A 21,960-nucleotide genomic window follows, 5' to 3' on the forward strand; every position below is an offset into this window, starting at 1 on the left:
GACACACGGCAACATTTTGCCTTCTGTGCTGTGTCAGTAATTGTTGTTGCTGCTGCCATTTGTTGCTGTTGTCGAGTTGTCATAGTTCTTGGGTGCTTGTTGTTCCTATTGTTGTCATAACTGTTTTTGTTTACGTTGCATATTTTTTTCGGAGGCAGCAGGACTCGCCCATTGTTATTGTTGCTGCAACATAAATTTAAACGTGACATTTAGACACTCGACTGAGGTCCTTCGTCCCACATCCTCCACTCCCGTTCACCATTTTTCTCCATTTCTGGGCTTCTCTCAAGTGCCACGCACTGAAATGACTCGGAAAGTTGAATGTCAAAGGGGCGGGGCAGGATTCAAAGGGGCTCTGCGGTGAGCGCACTTCATTCTTAACCCCTTCAACTTGCGAACAAAGTCAGTCGGCCTCAACCGCACACCACACATTTGTCGTCCAATGACATATGATGGATGGTTCAGAAGAGGGTTTTTCAAATAAAGAAATTTTTGTTCGGAGAGAAATGGTGATGAATGGGAGAAGCTCCTTCAAAATATGCATTCAGATTTGGCATATTTTTTTCATTCGTTATTTCCTAAATATTTACTTATTGTTAACAATAATAGTAGGATCGTAGCTTAGGTAACGCTTTGTCAGTCTTGCCGTTGCAGCTGAAAGGTTGTTAAGTTTTTATTTTACCATATGGTGGTAAAATTTTTCTTCAAAACTGACTAATACCAATTTTTAGTTTCAATTATATATACAGAAAAAAAACAAATCCCTTGTGCATATCTGTATTTCGTAATATTTTCTGCAACTAAACAGAGTAATCTAACAAAATATGATTTTTGTTTTGTTTTTTAAATTATAAATACTTAAGCTTACCTATTCAAGTTAGTTGTTCTAATTGGAAAACTAAAATAACACAATTCTATACTTTAAGGATCAGATGATATTTTTATGTACATTTGCTTAATTAAGTTTTCTTGGTCCCGCAATCCCCACACTCACTATCTATATGAACTTGCGGGAAGTTATTTTCCCTCAGACAAAACTTATATGGTAGCTCCGCCCAGATTCTTATCGTTTTTTTAGCCAGCATAAAAGACAGAAATTCTTTAGCCCTTGAGAGCCAAAAATCTTTAGAATGCTTTTTGACAGACTCCAGGAACTAACTTAGACGACCTTCAAGTTGCGGCGTTGCTAGATGATGACTTGGAAACTCTTTCGGCATCGCCACTTCCACTGCCACTGCCACTGCCACTGGCACAGCCACCACACAAAAACACAGTCTCTCCGTCTCGGCAACGGTGCGTATGATAAACCGGCGGCGTAAGCCAACGTTGCGCATACGTCACGGTGTACAAAAGGCTGTGCGGGGAAAATCAGCAAGGAAAGAGCGGCAGTGGCGGCCAGAGATGACTTCACATCGAGTGCAAGCTGCGTGTCCTTATCGCTTGGCCTCCAACTTTAAAACGCTCTCAAGTGCACTTAACTACAATAACACCGCAGAGCGGCAGCGGCAGCGGCAGCAACAGCAGTAAACAAGCTTCACATGTGGCATTTTATTAAAGTTGATGTAACTTAAAATGCATTTAAGCCAGATCCCGAGCTCACAGCTCAAAGAGCGTGGCCAACTTTTGCAATTGTGGGACTATCAAACAAAACTTTTGCCAAAGCACAAAGCGCCGAGCAACAACAGGGTGGGGGAGGGGCAGGGGCAGGGGTCGGGGGGCAGGGATTTTGAGCTGAGAGCAACAACCAAAGTGTCATCATGACCAACATTCAGCAGCAACAGCAACACCAACACCAACACCAACAGCAACAGCAACGGCAACGGCAGCAACAACTACTGCACATGAGTTATTGCATTGTCGCCGGCGTCGTCATGGTTGCTCTTCTTCTTCTCAAAAAGTCCCCAGAAGCCCCGCCCCTTGCTTTGACGCCCCCTTTGCACTTCTAAACTCTGTTGTAGTTGTAGTTGGAGTTGCAGTAGTTGCTGGTATTGCTGTAGTTGCTGATGTTGCTGGTGTTGCTGGTGTTGTTGCTGATGTTGTCGCTGGTTTTGTTGCTATTTCTGATGTTGTTGCTTTTGTTGTTGCTGCTCCTTCCATTTTTCTGCTGTTGCTGTGGCCAGTGGTTCCTGTTGTTGTTGCTGGGCTTTCGTCGCGACAGAAGGATTTAGTAAAGCTTAGCGCAAAGCAAGGAAATAAAAAAAGGATTCAGGCAACTGCAACAACAACAACAGCAACAACAGCAATAGATGAATGCAGGAAGGAAAGAACTCGACCAATTGAGTACCCAGAGAACTGGGATGTTAATAGATTAGCTTGAATGCTTATAGATTGTGAATTATAATACGGTTTCAGCGAGATACGACCCTATATATTTTAAAAATATATAAAATTTAATGGATTTGGAGTAAGACTACCATACACGTATGAATTTTCTCAATAAAAGTTTTGTTATACTTAATATAAAATTATTGCTATCATTGCTATCGGCCAAATTTTGAAAACTTATGAATTTTCTCAATAAAGTCCCTTACCTTAATAAAGTTTTGAAATCTTTAAGATAAGATAATAAGATGTTAAGATTAATTTCTACCCGAAATCACCGACCTTAAAGATGGGTAGCAAGACAATGGAAAACAAAATGCAAATCTTGGAGTTCGTGTGCTCCTGGCTTAGACTTTAAAAAGTGCGGGGACACACGATGACTCTCGTTTGGGATCCTTCCCGCCCAGCCATCCTCAAACCCTCCTGCAGACACTTTGTCCCGCGCTATTTGTTTGCACTTCAAAAGGATTTTAATCAAAGTTTTTCAAGTGGCACCATGATGCACTCTATTGCACTCTAGAAAGTTGATGGTTTCCTTGGCGAGAAACACAGACATAGTGAGACTTATCTGGCGTTATTCGCACAGATTTAATTAGCATTTGTTTTACTGAGTTTTTGTCTTGGCCGGGCCATACAATTTGTGATTGCTTTTTGAGTTGCCAGCACTTTAAGCATTGGTTAAACTAGCATTTGCTTATAGAACAGTGCCCCAGGCGCTGCTGGCTAATTCCAATTACCCTGTGGTGGCGCAAACTTTTCATTTCATTTAATCAGCGGCAGGAAGAGCGAACCGCAGCTGCAGCGGAAAACTTTTCATGTTTGGGAACACTTGCCAGTGCACTTTGCTCTGCGGTTGACACTCTGTCCCCGGATCCGGGGATCCGAATCCGAATCCGGATCCGAATCACATGCCCCCATCAGTGTCCCATGTCCTGTGCCCACTTGTAGCCACTTAACAAATTTTGCGCTGCGTCGTTTTCGAAGCTCTTCCCAAAGGGGGGCACACACAAAAAAAAAAAAAAAAACGGAAGGGAAAACAAATTTTAACGCCTCCCTTGATTGACTGCCAACTCGGAACTGTCCTCTGGAAATCCTCCACTGGCCAACTGGGCAACTGAACCACTGGTCAACTGGCCACCATCGAGAGCAGAGAGCGTGTCCCTGACACGAGGTGAGTGCTTAGGCTGGAGGACATTAGTTCTGGTCCTGGTCACTAGTTTCTGGTTTCTGGCCCGAGTCCGAGTATCATGGCCAGTGGTGCTTCACCAGACAAGTGTCTGGTTGTCATTGGGGCTGTGACTTGACGATGACGATGACGATGATGCTGATGGAGTTTGCTTTTAACGATGGCAGTCGGAAAAGTGCACCAAGGGAAAATCATACTCGAAGTCAGGCTAGTTTTTATTTACCTACATCTTTAAATAACAGTATACTGATTCGTTTCATGTTTTAATAGTTCCCTAGTCAAAAATAGCTACTATTTGTAGGTATTGTTCTTCCAATAATATTACGATTTTATAAAATCTTCATCTTCCAAATCATTTCAATTTCCTTTATATAATACTCATTTATCATATTTTAGTTAAAATTAAAAAATTTTAAATAAAAATTTATAGAATTCTTAAGTTTGGACTCAGCCTTACTGATGTCTATTTAGGCAATTATAGAAATTTCTGTTCTATATTAACGTGCAGAAAGGTAGATTTTAGGGAATACAAATTCTCTAGAATAAGCATTTTAATTAAGGACTATATTTTCCGCAATTTTTGCAATCCAAAATAGGAAGTCAACAATCATATTTGTGTAATTCTTTCGCTTCATTGGCATTCGTTTCGGTTACTGCTTTCCAACCTTGCGTACTCGCAAAAAACCTGTTAAATAATTGGCTTTTAGCATTTTAAGCGTTTATCCAGCCATAAAGAACCTGCTGCCCCCGAACACTCAACCCACTCGATTCCCATTTGGTCTGTTGTCCATTAAAAGGCAATTTATGCGAAATACTGAAAGTATGTTAAGTTTTTTATAGGCGGAAACAGATATCGAGGGACTTTTACCGGATATGGCTAATTGTTGTTGTAATACCCCAGCTAAAAACTTTTTATAATATTCTAAATTTAAATGAAATGGTAAAAGCTCAAAAAAATGTAATCGTCATCCCTATTTAATATTTTATCATAATGAAATGATTTTAAATTGCGTATGCAGCATATTTTCTTTACGCATAATGTATTTAAAACGTTTGGTAAAGTAACGCCCTACATTTTTTGTTGCTGTAGATAATTTTTGATTAATCTAAAGCCAGAAAACATTTTTAAATATTTGCCAAATGCAAATGCCAACTATCAGTGAGAGAAATGATTTTGTTGTTTACTGATGATTGGCTTTTTTATATTTGCCAAATTTTGGTTTGCTTATAGCAACCTCTCCCTCGCACACAACTCCTGTGTCCCTCTCGCACCATATCGAAATACGGTCTGAACTTAAACGTAATTAAAATAGTTCGACTATACGAATCAATAAACAAATTGATTATGCAAATTTACTGTTTATTTGCATTCGACTTGCTATTGTAAGTGTCTGTGTTTTCGATTGCCTGTGTGTGTGTGTGTGTGTGTGTGTGTTATCTGTGTGCACGTGTTAGACATTAATAGGTTTTGTTGCTGCCCTTCGGACCGGCTTTATTCTAGCCAAAATTTATATACATTTAATGCTCAATCGGAGCGGAAATAAAAAGTTTGCAAAAAAAAAGTACGTATTGTTTGTTTGTTGTTTGGCAAAAATCAACTGGAAATGCGGAAACGGAAAGCGCATGTTTTCCATTACGGTTGCTTATAGGGAGGAGGTTTTCAGGGGCATCGAACATTTTTGTAATTGACTTATTTTACTGTAATTTATAAAGCGTGCCTGCAACTCCTATAATTAAGTATTTTCCCATGTATCTACCCTTTTACCTTCATTTAACTCTGTCATTCTTCCCGGCCCTGTGTGATTGTACAAATGCAGTTTTAATTAAACTCGAAAAAACAAACAAAATGGACATAACAATACGACAAAGTAAACAAATTAAAATCAAATTAGTGTTGAACTACGTTTTTTTTTCGCACACAGCTCGGTGGGAAAATGGATTATAATATGTCGACGGGTGGGGATACAAAACCATTTGCATTCCAAATTATTTCAAATAATTTCGGATTAATAAAATTATAAATATATTAAAATTTTGTTTTATTTAGTGCCTAACACTAATTAACAGTTTAAACACTGTAGAGCTTTTTTTCTCAACTATTTTTAAGTAATTCTAAAAAATTTAAAAAGGTATAAAATACAGAAAGATAATAGTTAGCCAGTTGAAATGAGATAGTTGTTTCACAACTCGAAGTTTATTTGTTCTATTTAAACAATGCAGTGGTCATAAATACAATGCACAAGCCCCCAAAATTACCCATATCTTATTTGTTTTCTATATACTACATTAAGTTCAAGTGGTATAATGTGTCAATAAAAAATATATATAATTTTTTGTAAGCCATTACAAAACCATTTCGATTTCAATTTATTAAGAGAAGACAACCCTGCGTTGAACTAAATATGAATCTCATAAAATATTTCAAGAACCGATTTCCGTTTCCCTTGCAAAACCAACAATTTCTTGTCACAATTTGGGCTTCCTTCCCCTTTCGGTGGAAATCTCCTCCAGCCACAGCTGCACCACAGCATAAATACTTATCGCATCAGGCTACCATCATTATATTTGGCCACTCCCCCGACCATCCAGAAACTGCACTCCGCTCCTCGAGTGACTTCGAAATTCGCTTAAATTGCCTGGGGAAAGTCATGAAGACAGACGCTCAGACAGGCGGTGAAAGGAGGGCGGAGAAAGGTGGGGCAGGTGGAAAATCAGGGGGGTGGAGTGGCTGGCGCCCCCTGACAGTTGCACAATGGCAAATTGTTGCATCCGCTTTTCTTTTAGCTTTTTAAATGCAATTTCAGCACACACACGCACACATACACACACACACACAGGGGGGGAAGTGTGTGCCATGCCCATTTACATGTTACCATTGCTGTCGTTGCTGCTCCTTGGATCTCATCCTGTTTCCGGGCGATGTTGCTGCTTTTGCACGGTGATGTTGCTGCTTGCCAGCTTCCGGCAGCATTGCCTCATCAGGACTCAGGACCCGGCTCCGCCTATGCAGCAACAGCTTACGTTGTTTGCCTTCACTTTGTTTTGTTGCTGCTCGCCATCTTCTCTGGGCTTCCCGCTCCTGCCCCACCGCAAATTGCCTTTAATTCGTTTTCCGCAATTACTCCAGGCCATGTGGAAAAGGGGTAAAACTACTCATTATCAGGTGCACAGCCCGCAAATCCCACCCTGCTCTTTTGTCGTAGGCGCACTTTTCACATTCCATTTGCATGCCTCGAGCACAACTCCGTGTTTCCATCTGCATAATGATGAGGCGAATGCCGTCACTCCCGCTGTGTCTCGCCTTGAGCGCATTAAGTGACCAGCAATCGGCTGGGGGCGGTGGGTTGTCTGGGCGGATGTCTGACGTCTGATGTCCTCCCCTCTCCCCCCTCCCCCGTTAAGGTCAGCACTGATCAATGTCAATTGCCGCAGTCGTCGCTTACAATTGACCAGCAACCGAAACTGAAGTAGAGCCATAGCTACAGCACCGAACCCAATGCAACAGCCATGGGACACGCAGAGCAAACATTGGGCAAGATGGCAAAACATTGGAGATGCACCTTTGCAACTTTCTATTCCAAAGCCTCAGCAACAACCCTAATACTATGTTATGGATCTATTATTATTATTATTATTATTATTAATTATTATGTGAAATTAACATAAAACACATATGTTTCCAAAAGAAGTCTCGTTCAAAAATGTTTAAAACAACAATATTTACAATTGTGGATTAGATAATATTATCAATGTCTTTTTTGTAATCGATGGGCCTAAAAAAATGTGATTTTAAAAGTGTGGGTTTATTTATATGTTACTAAAAAAATTTACAAAAAATGTGTTTTTTTTCAGTTTGTTATTGAAAGTAACAATTAAGTGTTAGTAACTAAAGCTTCATCTTATAATGGTTACATATTTCGTAACAAATAGGCAGGAAAAATCAAACAAATTATAACTTAATTTAAGAAAAGACTTTGTCTGTTGACTGAGTTTCTTCTCAAAATTAACCATTACGTATATGAAACTTCAGCTGGATGTGATAATGAATACATAATTATGCTAGGTAAATGACACCAGATATTGGAATGGTCACTGATAGGCTACGGCCAAAGGCGATTCCTTAGACAGGGCATCGCTGGCTGGTTACGCTTAACCCCACTGGTGGCCAAGCGAGGTGGACACTCATCCTTAGCAACCTTGGGCTCCTGTGGGCCGCTTTTTCGCTCCGTTCAGTGTGCATCGCATGGCATTGTATCTGCATTTGCATCTGCATCTGCTGGGCATCACATCGCTCTTGGCCAGCAATGAGATGCGTCCTGTAGCGGGAATTGGAAAACTGTTAAGCGTCTGAAGGTTGCCTTGTTGATATTCCCGGTCCGAAAAGTGAGTGACACAGGGGAGAGGCGGGGGCAGGGGGCACTAAGGGGCGGTAATCGCCAACTTTACCGCCTGCTTTCGCTGTGCATTTGGTCGCCATTTTCAATTTACTGACGTCATTGCCGGCAGACAAATGTTAGTGTGGGTATATGCATGCGTGTGCTTTGTATCTGAGTATGCCGTACACTCAGAAAACCAAATTGCTTGATTTTAGGAAAAATTTCCTCAATTTAAGGAATAATTGCCATAAACTCGATCCTTCCATTTGAGACCTAAAACGCTTCTTAAAGCAATACATTGCATTGTTTTCTGAGTGCACACTGAGAACAAATTGTATGTGATAACAAGAACAAACTTTTTTATTTTATAGCACAAGATATTTCAATACATTTGGATTTAAATTTATCTATGGGGTTTTGACAATTGTCATTATTTATTTATATTATCTTAGATGTTATCAACTTGACAAATAAAATAATATTCAGTGGGACAGGAAAAGTCATTCATTTCTCCGTTGTGAAGAGTGACGCAGTCCTGATTGTCAAGATTGTTGGGCTGATGAGCCGCCCACTTCAAAAATGTGTGTGGCTCTCCCGAGGCCAGAGACACGAATTTGCCCTCTATCTCACGATCGTTAATGCCAATCCAGTAATGCGTATCTCTCCGGAGTTTCGCTTGGATGAAATTAAGTTCTTCTTCATCTCGAATTGTAGCAAGTATCCCACCGAAACTGTTGCATGTGCTTCTTGCTAACTCCCAACCGACTATAATATTATGTTCAATATAGTAGTATCCTTTGCCAATTCGCTCGAACCCCGGCGGGATAATTGTTACACGAGAAGCTGGTTTCGTAGAGAAGTCTGGGTTTTGGAACCGAATTTTTTCCTGAAGTACCTGCAGACTGGTCTCTACTGCCTTTACTGCCCCTTCAAGCTTGTTTTGTGCGGCTGCCTGATCTTCCATTTTGGCCTGAAGACTCTGCATGGCTGTCTGCAGAAGTTCCATTTGGCTCTGTAGTCTCGGGCCGAAGTCTTCTTCCTGTTGCGATTTCACACGCTTTTTCAGCTCCATCTGTAATAGTTGGGCATCCAGTTGTATCTGCCTGTCTGCCTGCAAGTTTTCCAACCAGTCGAGAATGTTCCTCTGCTCGCCTTCAATCCTCTCCAGTTTCGAGAGGCATAGTTGCTCGCACTGAGAGTCGCTGTCCGCATACACATGCTGAGTACTATCTTGGCAGTCTACCCGATGGATAGTCAGAACCATAGATACGCTTAAAAAGTAGATTTTCAGCATCAACATTTTTAAAAGTACCACTCTAAACGATGTTTCCAAACGTACTGAAATTTAAATTTAACATTTCTAAACAAGTAAACAAGCCTGCCATGCTACTGATAAGACGTCTTTCCCCTAAAAGGTCGACAAAAATATGCAAACAGATTATAATTCAATATTAAGTATTCGTTACTCTCTTATCAATTTTGTATGTTTTTAAGGTCAAACCATTACTTTGCCCGAAAATAAATACAATAATTATTTCTTTAAGCCTGGAATATGCTGCATTAGCAAAAGTTGTTGTTGTTAAACAGGATAAATTCGGAATTATTTATATAAAATATCATTTACAATATCATCTTAGGTATTCTTTTTCTTATGCTTTACACCAAAAAATATATCAACGTTCGCTTTATTTTTTTTGTATCCCTTTAAAATAATGTATTTAATTGGTTGTATTTCTTTCTGAGTTATAGGGAATACCATTCCCTACTTTTCCGCACACAATTATTATTACAAAGTCGGTAATTCTCCACAAAAACCATTTATGGGCAAGTACAAACATTCTTTTAGGCATGGCTTTTGGTATGATGGTATAACAAAAATACTCTCCATAAAAGAAACTCATAATTATTTTTCCTTTGAACTTATTTATTTTTTGTTTTCTGCACACATTCTTACATATAAAAGAGATATTTTAACTGATAAGAAAAAACTGTTGTTATGGAAACACCTTTAGTTTATTTAAATTCCGGTTCTCTCAGTGTATCTGGGTTCATATGTGCCCGGTATCGGTGTGCGTGGGTGTACTGGCATGTTGTGATTGCGGACTGTTGCTTCACTTGAGTGGCGGCAAGTCGCCGCCCCAGCTAGCCAACTTTTTCGCCAGCTTTAACCGATTTTCCTCCCTGACAGCCCGCGCAATAGTGTGCAACAGGGAGCTTCTATTTTTCTTGCCTGGCATTTTTCCGATGTCCTTCTCTCGGCCACGTTCCACTGGTGGTGGCTTTCTTCTTCTGGGCCGACTGTTGTAATTGTTGCTAAAGCAGCAAAACGTCGACGCTGAAATTGCAGCAACTGTAATAACAAAATGGCCCCCGGAGTTGGTCCTGTGCCCCGCTTTTCACGGAGGAAAATGGGAAAAGAAGGCTGAGGCATGGGAAATATTTCCAACTTGACTTATTTTGACTTTGTTTCGTTTCCCTTTTCGCCCCGCTTTTCCTTCGCTTTTCCGCAACTGCTAGCAAAGTTTATTCAACGCAAAATGTGCAACGTAAAAACGTTCCGCATGTGGAGGATGTGGGTGGTGGGCAGTGGGCAGTGGGCGTTTGACGGCCAGGGGGCGTGGCCTCACCATTTACTGGCATTGCACACTGATTTCCTGTTGCATTTCCGGTCAGCCGACGACGAAGTTGCCCCTCCAAATGGCCTTCCCGCAACTTTGCTAGCACATAAAACTAAATCGAATTTAGAACACTTCCAAAGGAAATTGGAAATTAACTAAAAGTAAGTTATTTGCATGGGAAATTGTTGCCAGTTTGCGGGGGAAAATATATTCACAGCACAGAACATTTATAATTTGTAGCTTGCGTCTTTGTTAAGGTAAATTTAAATTAATTTATATCGTCATCGTCATAAGACTTCTGGACTTTACATTTAATTGTTGCAGCTTGAAGTAGAAAATGGTTCGATTTTGTTCGATTTAAAAAGTGTTTTCTTCTCCTAACATTTAAGTTAAAAAAATGTTTTTTAAAAGGCCAAAAGGCCATGTTTTTTTTTCTAATAGCGCATTTTAATAGAGTTTTCTTATTTCACTTTTGTTTGCTTCAGATATGTGAACACTTTTGCTTTATTTTTGGGTGCTAAAATGAATCACTTTGAGGCCAGGCTGCACCGGATAAATAGAATGTTTTATGGATTTCGGTGGGTCTAATCATTGTGCTTTCTTGGGATTCAGCTCCGTACCGCCTAGCGGCTGCCTCCATTGTCTACTTTTCGTGAACAATGGCAGGTGTCATGCAGGTGGAAAAGCTGCGGTTCAAGGCAGTCGGCTGGGGGGCGCTTAACGGGTTGTCCCTTTGTGCATTTTACGCGGAATTACACAGCATAAGCAGCTGGCACCGCTCCACTCCCCTCCCCTCCAAGTGAGCCGACCGCAGACTGGGGTCTACTAACCACCCACTCCTTTCACCCACCTACACACGCTGCACCTGCTGCTTCTGTTGCAGCAAATGCGGCAAATGCCGCCAGCGACTTTCGTATGCTTTGTTGTAGAAGTTTTCCCCCCAACTCCCCACCAGCGGCATTGTGGCCCAAAGGCAAACACAAGCCCAGGCCCAAGCAATTGCCTCGCTGCTCCTGCCCCTGCCCCAGCTCCTTTTGATGCTTTTGGACCCACCTCAGTTGATTTAAACTGCACAAAAAAGTAAACAACGCACACGGGGACAACCAAAATGGGCGGTGAGTGGTGTATGGTGGGTGGTGGCTGCTAGGAGCAACTAAGAAAATGCCTGCACAAAAGTAACTCATAATTAAGGTAAGGCAGCCAAGTGGAGATGAGGATAAAGGCGGAGAAACCAAGGCGAGTGCAGCAGACGGCCTTTCTTCTGCCGCATGTGGCAAATGCCACAAGCGTTGCCTACTTTCGGGCTATATCCAGTTCGCAAATGGAACTAGATCACTCAAATAGTCAACTATCTATAGCTTTAAAGGTTATTTCATTTAAACTAACAGCTTTCTTCTGTTTACAAAATCTTTGCGTTTCTTGATTGAGCTGCTGAACTGCAAACTACTTTACAAAATGTTACACAATTTATCTATCTAACGTTTCATTTAGATTGAGATGCTAAAATGCAAAAAAATTACATTAATAATATATAAGCTTATGAAAATCATTTTAGAAACAGGAATCTGATGTTCTTACTTATTTAGTTAAGATATTTTTGTTGAAGTCCAAGGTTGTATAGTCGAGAGAATATATATCAGCAAAAACAACATTTAGTTAATACACTATTATAAATTAAGCTAAATACTTTAAACATCTCCATCTCAATAACAATTTTAAACACCTCCATTAAATTATTTGTATTCATTTGTAGTGCCACTTAAAGTTAAACTTTCTTAGGTCCAAATAAAAAAGCTTTTTAATTTTTATTTTAATGTGTTTATTATACCCTACCTTGATACCAACATTATTTGTTTTGATCTCACTGTAAAGGGTTTCTATATAGTACCTTAATAATTAACAGGACTGTCAGAACTAGTTCCTGACTTTGCCATCGTCATATTCCCCAGACCGCCAGTTGCCTTGGCTCTACCAACTGCTTTTGGCCCTGGCTTAAGTCGTCGTCGTAGTCGCAGCTTTAGCCGTATATATACTTTTGATATGCTTCAGCAAACACCTGCAACGTCTCAACAACAATGAGAAATATTGTTAAGTAACTGGGGAAGGGTAACTGGGGGCAGGAGGAGGAGGGGGCGAGGCTAAGAGTAGTGGATGCAGTTTTTGGTGCATTAGCGGAGTGCGTTACCCCTGCTCCTGTGCGTCCTACTCGTCCTTTCAGCTCTGTTTATTGTTTATGTTTTTGGCTGGGGCTCTTCGCTCGGATTGTTTGCTGGGAATGGGATGAGGTTGTTGTTAATGCATGACTGGGGCGTATGCATCCTGTTGCCAGGACATGCAATCTGCATTCTCCGCTCGCTCTCACTCTCTGTGTCTGCAAAGATCGTAGGCAACTTTTGCCAAATCATGGCAATTTCTTTCTTTTATTGCTCCCATATCCTTGGACGCTCCGCTGATGTATGTGCAAATTATGCGCACTGAAATGAATATTAATAATGCGCCGCGCTGTAATCCATGGCGTATGAGTAACTTTTCCATTAAGCGCGAATCGTTTGTCAATTTGCCAGCACAGATAAATCACCCGGTCCTGGCAAGGGGCCCGCCGGAGGATCCTTGCCTTGAGCCCAATTAACCCATTAGGACAGCGGTTGCCATTTGATGCGGCAGTCAGAATGCAATTAAGAAAGGCAAGACCAATGAGCAGCATCAAACCAGAGAAGGGGCCTCCTCCCTTCCCCCTCTACTTACATTTAATTTTTATGTAAGCACAGCCCAAGGACGAGAGAAGAACCAGGACCAAGACCAAGAAAAGTAATAACTGCGCATTGCCATTATTTATGTTTATGTCCGCACTACATCATCTTCAAATGTCCGCTGGCCTCCCAAGCCACCCCCTTGCAGCTATAAAAAACAAGTGTCTGCAGTTTAGAGGAGGGTATGGACAATACTAGTTCCTATGGTGATGTGAATACTAGAAAAACCTCGATATGATATAACAATGTACATTGACATAATACAGTTCAAAGGTGATCACAAAAATGATAATAATCGATAACATAATGATAATAATTAATTAAAATAATAGAAACTCGTTCATTTAAAATTTAAATACTTGAGTAGGTATATCTTTTAGGAAAATAATTTGGCGGAATTTCCCATGTTCAAGTATTAATTTATTACCAATCTAAATGGAGTTTGGGTATTTTCTTTAAAGGATTTTATACGAGCGTGTACTGTAAATAAAAATAATTAAAAGGGGATTTATTAATCTACTGATAAAATAATAAACTATAACAATATTCGATTATATTTGGGTCACCAAAAAATTACCCTTTTTGTTTGGTTTAGTTCATTTTATTTATTTTGGTTCTATCCCTAAAACATGTATTTTAAATTTACTTTCTGATCATATACAATTGGACGGACGATCTAGGCTTATGACGATAAGAAATAGCTTTTAAAACCAATAATAATAATATATCAACATTTTAAACATCTTATATCGTTTGCCATCCCTAAGGGACCCCAGTCTGGTTCTACTTGCACTCCAGTCTTAGGCGACGTTTAACTGCCGCCGTTGTGAGTGCCGTTGAACTAATTTCCGTTGCCTTGCGGCAAGGCGGTGGGTGGTGGGTGGTTGGTCGGTTTGCGGGTGCAGCATTCATTGGGTGGTGCAGGGGTGACACTGAAGTGGTTTCCAGGAAGGAAGTTGGTTTGCTCCACTCTGGTCGGGCTTGTAAAAATTGCATTCTTCGCGGCCTTTTCTATAGCCCGCGCATTTGTCATTGAGGCGCTCGCTAATTTGACATAAATTTTAAATGCTAGGATGTGCAGCTGGGGCAAAGATGAAATGAGATGAAACATCCGGAAAGTTTGTGGCAACTGGAGCAAGATAAGAGACGTTAACTTAGAGCTCTTTACAACTTTGGATTTAAAAGAAACGCTTTATTAAAATTGTATAAACGTATAATATAATGTATGAGTATAAACTATAAAAATAAAATTTCTTATTATTTATAAAAAATTACAGTTATTCCTTTGGTAATTTAAGTTTACTTTTTTTAAAGCCGTCAACAATTTTCAATTAAACTAATAAGAGTCTGTTGTCGAAAAGAAAAACACTTAACCTCCTTAAGCATTCATTCAGTTCACTGTCCCCCTTTTTCTGATCTTATATTCTTCTACTTAAAATTATTGCTTTTCTTTCTCTACTTCCCCTTTCGTTTGCTTTTCCAGCAATTGATAAAAATATTTCTTTTTGCCAAATACTTATGATAAACATGTTGTAAAGTGTCCGAGTCGATTAAGTTGCCCCGATTCTAGTATTCTGACCAGACCAGGCAAACAAACCAATAAACTGCACGAGCTGACCAGAAAACTTTTGACACCCGCACCGAAGGGAATCGGTGGAAATGTTAGTTTGCCCCACTTTCTGCACTTAAATATAAATTGAAGATATACAAGATGTACAAGTTTGACTTGCAGCCAAAGATGTTTACCGAATGCCAAAAGAAAGATATCATTTAAAAGGCATCGAGATGGAGATACACAAATGGCAAACGTTTCCCAGGGGCAGTCAAGCGATGTAAAATATGGGTAGGAGGGTCTGTCATGAATGGACACACTGTATGGTCTCTTGTTAGTCTTTGACTTTGACAGTTGCTGTTCAAATTGGCGGAAAAAAACGGTAGTAAAGCGAAGAAAAGAGTTGCTCGAGGGCCATTAGGCGAGTCATGAGTGAGCTGACCATTAGCCGGGGTATTCTGTAAACTCGGTAATTGACCGGCGCGTAAAGATTGGTCCACCTTTTCGTTTTTTGTGCTACAAACTTCATTGCAGGGCGTTACACGTGCGTGCCAGTTCAAATTTTTTCCAAAAAAAAAAACCCTAAATAACCGCTAGTTAAGTTTGCTTTGTCATAACTAACAGTTTGCATTTGAGTTTTTGCTCGCAGTCTTTGTTGAAATTTTACAAGTCACGCACTGATTTGGCAATTTGCATGCAGCGACCGCTAGATGGCGCCTGCACGTGCTCACTGACGGAGGGGATTCCCCTGTTTACCCCCCCTCCCTCCACTCCACACCCCCCGTTCAACACGCACCCAATCAATATTTGAATTGGTTTTGCTTTGCCATTCATTTTTTTTTTTTTGCCTAATTTTTTGCACAACTGTTAATTTAAACTTTTGCTGTAAATTTCTTTTCAATAAGCTTTGAATTAATTTCACCGCCCACACTGCGTATGCGCAATATGCAGTTGAAATGGAGTGCCAAAGGATTTTAAGTGAGTTTGGGCTTCGAGTGCATGCGTATGCCCAGTTCGATTGGCATATTTGCCAAATTAAATATTTTTCAAATGTGTGTCATTCGATTCGCCCTTCCAATGGCGGAATTTCCCATGTTCAAGTATTAATTTATTGCCAATCTAAATGTGAGGATGACTGCACAGGAAGTGGAATTGGATGTTGGGTCTCTTCTCTTGCATTTCCAATTCCATTTCCATTTGCATTGTAAGTCGGTTAGCTTAATCGAACGAATTTAGCTGGAGAAACAGGAGCGTGTAGGGATTAATAACAACTAATGAAAAAATAAAAATACAATAAAAGTCGATTGTTTTTGGGTCACCAGTATATGACTGCTTTCGTTTATTTCAGTTTATTTATTTTTTTGAAATATCCCCAAAACAAATATTTTGTAATAAATTTAGCTATACTTTTCTCTATTGGATTTTTGAGGACTTGATCCTTCCATTAACCCCGTCCCTGTCAACCGGGCATTGATATCGATAACAGACGCTTGAACCTGGATCACTTCTTGCCCCGCATATATTCATTCCACCCCCACTTTTATTCAACAAACTTTTCCCCACACCTTCAAACCGTCTTTTTCATGCTCCATTGTGTTATAAATATTCATAAAGCGCTCCGCCATTTTTCGTTGCGACCGCCGCAACTAAAGCCTTGATTTCTTGCAGTTTGCTACACCCACAGGCGCACAAACATACATACATGTTACCAATACCTAGCCAATATGGCTGAAATAACCCATAGCCCCCACCCTCGCCATTTTCCACCCCCCTTCGGGTGCCACCCACTGCCCATTTAACCGCAAGCCATGCTTCTAATGCCGCGTTGGCATAAATTTAAAGCAGCAGCTGCGGTTTTTCCACTGCTTTTCCTCTCTCGCTTTTCACTTGTTGTGGGTGGTGGTAGGTGGTTCGGGGATTTGCTCTCTTTTAACAAAGTAGAAAAGAGAGATGGAGAAATAATATTACAAAGACTAAACCAGGTACGGCCTTTAAACCGAAAAAGCATTTATGCTGCTAATTGATTTTTCAACCGACCCCATTTCAAGCCGCCAACAAGATCCCCTACTCAATGTTACGGCTGCCACTGCGCTTTTGTTTGGCATTCAATTAACGGGAATTTGCATTTTATCTATGGATACGCTTTGCCACTATATATTCGGTATGTCGTTCGTGTGGGTGGGCCGCCGTAAAAACAAAGATCTCAAGTGCTAAATCAACAAAAGAAAAGAACAACGCTCGATACTGTACTGTTCTGTACTGGCCAGAAATACATAGCATTGATCTCCGGAATCAATCGGCCTAAAGCTCTTTAACAACTAATGGAAAAACAACAAAAATTAAAAAAAAACCAAAGTGCTTAATGAAGGAAATAAACACAAAAACCTAGATTCTCCATTGCCGAGGGTTGACTATTTAATTTACAATACTAAAGTGTAATATACCTAAATATTAATGAACATTTAATGCCTCAAAATTAACTAATAAATTCCATTTGTATTTTTATTTAAAAATATTAATAAAGAAATTTAAATATTATTGACAAAAAATATTGTTTTAAAGCCGAATTGCTTTCAGAAAATGTCTCTAGCTACCCTCGTTAAACTTCAGATCCACTTCATGCTCGTCAATAAGCATTGAACTTAGCCACTGAGTTATTTAAATGCTGATTATCCACAAAACTGTTAAAACTTTGCAGTCTTATGGCAGCATTAGTTTTAGTACTTTTAAGAAGGTTGTAGCGAGGTCTTCATTTATTTGTGAAAACTGATTTAAGCTTAAATACTAAAAAAGTCGTTTTTTATATAAGATGCTAGTGTCAATAACATATTCACAATAAAAATAACATAATCAATATTCTTAAAGAAAAACGTATATAAAATTATAAAAAATTTTAAACTTACACACAAACATACACTTTGCAATGAGCAACCATTTTTTGATAGTACCAATGGAATTTATTGAATCTAAAAGTTGTATTTAAGATAAGTTAATAAATTAAAAGAAGAAGATACTACCAGCATCACGTTGCTTGGCATGGCAATCACTGAAAATGAAGCGGAAACTCCAGACAATGGCCCGCCCACCGTTTACAGCGATATCTAGATGGATCTGGCCTAGACTGTTAATGATATCACTATCACCTCACCCCTGCCCACCAATGCATCATGTAATGGGCTCAATAACAATTATTATCGGTCGGGCAAGTTCATAAAACTCGATGGACACCACATGCATACATAAATAATACCTGAACGGCAGTAGCACCCAAGAAGACCAGCAATTGCAGTTGTGGTTTAAAGCTGGAGTTGGAGTTGGTGCTGGGGTCTCAAGGTCACTTTACACACTTCATTTTGCGTTGGAGCTGCTTTGTCCGGGGTTCGATGGTGAGGAGAGCACTAGATATAAAAGAGGAGTGGTCGCACTAACCGGTTCTGCAGCAAAACGATCTTGTTGATCTTCTGCTGCAGCAGCAACAGCATCTTCTTCACTTTAATCTTCTGCATTTTGCCTCAATTTGGCAATACCGAAGGAGCAACAACAATGCCCGGCATGACATTGAATTGTAAATGCAGGCGATAAAAAATGTTGGACGCATAAAATATACGAATAGCGAGCAAAACGAAGAAGCGGAGAGTTAAATAAAATGTAAGCCGGCATCCGATGCATGTGAATTTTTTCTTGTGGTGCGCGAAAACCACGATGGCTTTGCAATAAAGATGACATCGTGATATGAGTTCGATTGTGTTTCGATATTTTACTTAAAGAGACCAAATAGTTCCTTTTTTAATTAAAAATTAAAATTTTAATTTAATTATAGAATTATATATATATATATATATATTTATATATATATTTAATTATATAAAATGAAGGATTAGATTTTTTTTGAAAACCTTAAGTTACTTTTAGCATATTTTACACTACGAATTTAGCTTAAATTTTGAGAAAAGTAACTAAATTTAACAGGTTGGTAACGCTAATATTATTTAACTTTTTTAACTGGATTATATACTCCAGTATCACAAATACTTACGATATGTATTACGCTCACCTAAGAGCCCTGTTTTCAACTCGATTATTTATTTCAGTGACACAAATTTCTACGATATGTGTTACTCTCACCTAAGTTTTCTTTTTAAGTCACCTGCCTTTTTTCGATGGTCGAAACACGTGCCAAGCCCATCAGACATATGCAAACAAAGTACTTCTTTTTCGCAATGCCTGCTGTTGCATGCCCTTTTTCGATGGTACCCAGCCCTGCAACCCTTAAACCACCCATATCCCACCCCCTGAACCTTTGGTCAGTTGCTGCTTCATCCTCGGATTCGTTGTAAAAGACATTGACATTTTTTTCTGCCCGCTTGCCCGCTTGCTCACTTGCTTTTCTCTGTTGTACTTTGTTGTCGTTGTTTAATGGTTTTTTACATATTTTTTAGCCAGTTGTTGTTGTTGTTTGTCTTGTTGGTGGTGGTGGTGCCATCGCATTACGTCACTTTCACTGTAGTTTGCGGCTTAAGGCAGCATTTGTTTGCTGGCGTTGTTATTGCTGGCATTGTTTGCACTTGTTTTTGGTACAAACAAGCAAATTGCAATAAAAATGCTCAAATTTATGGTCCACGGCATACGTATATTTTGTTTGGGATGATTTATCTGAGACTTTTGTTCGCCCTGCTTTCCGGCGGCACAATTTATGTCCGTTTACATGGTAACTTTTGCTGTTTTTACCAGTTATTCGTTCACGCTATTTGGTTCAAGTTCATCAGTTGGCCACCGACGACCGCTGAATTCGCAACTGGGTTCAGGTTCCATAGTTATCGTCTTTATAAATGCGTTGTTAGGTTTCACATTTGACTCGTAAATCGCCGACTATTTTGCACTGGGTAAATACTCAACACACGTTGATCTATCAGAAAATATTTGTCGCTGTGAATTTGTTCATTAAGCATACGCCGTGTCAACATCTTGGACATCCACATTACGCATACGCCCTGCTGGCTCATAGGGTATGCAATCACGGTTGGCGCATTGATCGATAAGAATCGGGGCGAAACAAAGTCATTAGTCCAGTTAACGTGGCCTGACTAAACAGCTGCGTAATGAGGCTAATTTCCCAGTTGCCAAATGTCAGCAAATTGTGGCCAGTTATTTGTATAGGTCCATCACTAAAGCATTAAAACATGCGACCTTTGCAAACTTTGATATTTATTATATTTTTTAGAGCTCTTCAATGTGTGAGTAGTTAAAATAAGCTTAAATAAAATCCTAATAGAATAGTTTGTAGGCAGATAAATCTGAGGATCGAGGAATTCTATGCCAAATCTTTTGTGCCCGATGATATCTATGTGGCCTATGACATTGAACATTTTGAGGGAATTAGCTTTAATCTAACAGTTCAAGTTCCTTTTCCAGGCAAGCTCCTTGTGCATATTTTCGTGCGGAAGCTTTCCGATAAAGTGGGTGGATCCGATCAAGTAGATCTGATCCGATTCAAAAACCAAGATCTCTGCAAGCTTCTCGATGCCCTACGCAATATCACTCTGGAGGAGATAGCAGGCGAAAGTCTTTTGCCCTCCACCTTCGTAGTCTCATGTCCTTTGGTTCCAGGGTTTTACTACGTGCAAAATAGCACAATTAATGCCAAGCTGGTTCCCTTTCGAATACCCGATGGAAGATATTTAGTACTTTTTGAGCTGATACAAGTCTATGAGGAGGTTATCAAACTAGTTTCCTGCAGGATTAAGTTTGCCTTGAAGACCCCACCTGGATATAAAGAACCACCGGGTACTAAAAGCAGCGAGGAACGGGATGAAACAGCTAAAGGGCCTGAATTAGAAAATGATAATCCAAGTTCAGAGGACCGAACCTATTGAAGACAACTATGAAGCTTCAATCGATTACCAATAAAATTAAAACTATTTTTCACGGCAATATGAGTTTTACTAAACTAAAATAAAATATACAAAATGTTTGTTAATAAATATCAATGGGCTTAAAATATATAAGATGGTACTTAAAAATGCAAAAATTAAATAACTTTTTTTTTTGTGCTTTTATTTTAATTTTGTATTTTTTTATTACACACCTGTTAACTCATTTCACAATTTCTGCAATTTTTATAATCTTTCCTTTCGTTCATCATGTTTTGGGTGGGTAATAAAATTTATTGTCTCCTACAAACAATTCAGCATGATTGAGACATCTCACACATGATACAGCCACGCCCAACTAAGTTAATTGAAAGGCCCAGGGGCATGGGAAATATGTTAAACTTCAAATAAATCTATGCGAGACAAGCCGACGACATGGTCTGACTCAATGATATTAATTTAATTCAATATTTTACTTTGTCGCCACGGTGGTATTCATTTCACACATTTTTTTTTTCGAGTACAATCTATGGAATGTTTTGAATTAAGTTGACATTGTGGCGGCATTCTCGAAAATTCATAAATTTACATATTGAGAGCAGGGCAAATGTTTCCGGTTTTCGGCTGCAAGATCATCGTCATCTTCGATACTTCCACGATGACTGTGCAGAAAAGCTTGGCCTCCGTATAAGTCTCGGGTTAGTTTAGCTACAGCCCAACCCAAAACGGTTCCATCGATTAGCTTTGCTTTTATTGACTTAGTGTTCCACTCTTTAGGCTTGACAGCTGTTAAAAGTGCCAAATATTTATGGATCCTATTCTCAAGTGATAATTATTTAATTGGCTTGGCCAGTGATTGATCAATTTAAAAGGGGCAGCGGCAGATGTTCATGAACTTGAGAGGTTGGTAAACCAATATTATTGTTAACTGGGTGATTGTGGGCCTGTTGACACAAGAATCAGCAATGTAACTTCCTATTGTCTTCTTCCTTATTGTGTGTAAACATCACTCTGCTGACCGCATTCGAAATGACCTTCATTGGTGCTCGGTTTTCGTTTACTCAGTATGATTATTATTTAATCAGCTATCAACTTCTTCAGTGGCTAAGCCGAGCAAACAAAAGATGCCACCAAAAGCCAAGTAAACAGGGCGGCCTGGTTTTGGTGCTTTGAAACCTACCAAAAAAAAAAAAAACACCTGCCCAACCGGACCACGCCCCTTGACTGTGCTTTTGGCCAGGGTTTTCTGTTGATACTTCTTTTTCGCTCACCGTTTTATTTATGCG

The 21,960-nt window shown here is 39.6% G+C and overlaps 2 protein-coding genes across 2 annotated transcripts; one reads left to right on the forward strand and one right to left on the reverse strand.

The window, feature by feature from the left end:
- Window positions 1–8,264: 8,264 nt before the first annotated feature.
- LOC128258309 (mannose-binding protein-like) lies at window positions 8,265–9,231 on the reverse strand. Its single transcript, XM_052989867.1, has one exon. The coding sequence runs from the start codon at window positions 9,182–9,184 to the stop codon at window positions 8,333–8,335; it is 852 nt and encodes a 283-aa protein (XP_052845827.1). The 5' UTR covers window positions 9,185–9,231; the 3' UTR covers window positions 8,265–8,332.
- Window positions 9,232–19,984: 10,753 nt separating this feature from the next.
- Window positions 19,985–20,701, forward strand: LOC128258371 (uncharacterized). The gene is made up of 2 exons (XM_052989956.1): window positions 19,985–20,038; window positions 20,093–20,701. Exons 1-2 carry the CDS (start codon window positions 19,985–19,987, stop codon window positions 20,675–20,677), a joined length of 639 nt encoding a protein of 212 aa, XP_052845916.1. The 3' UTR covers window positions 20,678–20,701.
- Window positions 20,702–21,960: the final 1,259 nt, after the last annotated feature.

The sequence above is a fragment of the Drosophila gunungcola genome (assembly GCF_025200985.1).
Source record: "Drosophila gunungcola strain Sukarami chromosome 3L unlocalized genomic scaffold, Dgunungcola_SK_2 000003F, whole genome shotgun sequence".
NCBI lineage: Eukaryota > Metazoa > Arthropoda > Insecta > Diptera > Drosophilidae > Drosophila > Drosophila gunungcola.

What these genes read in the sequence shown, in the direction of transcription:
- LOC128258309 (XM_052989867.1), bottom strand. Translation starts at nt 9,184, where the DNA reads ATGTTGATGCTGAAAATCTACTTTTTAAGCGTATCTATGGTTCTGACT.
- LOC128258371 (XM_052989956.1), top strand. Translation starts at nt 19,985, where the DNA reads ATGCGACCTTTGCAAACTTTGATATTTATTATATTTTTTAGAGCTCTT. An exon ending in TTTTTAGAGCTCTTCAATGT is followed by an intron (nt 20,039 to 20,092) that starts GTGAGTAGTTAA and finishes GTTTGTAGGCAG; the next exon opens with ATAAATCTGAGGATCGAGGA.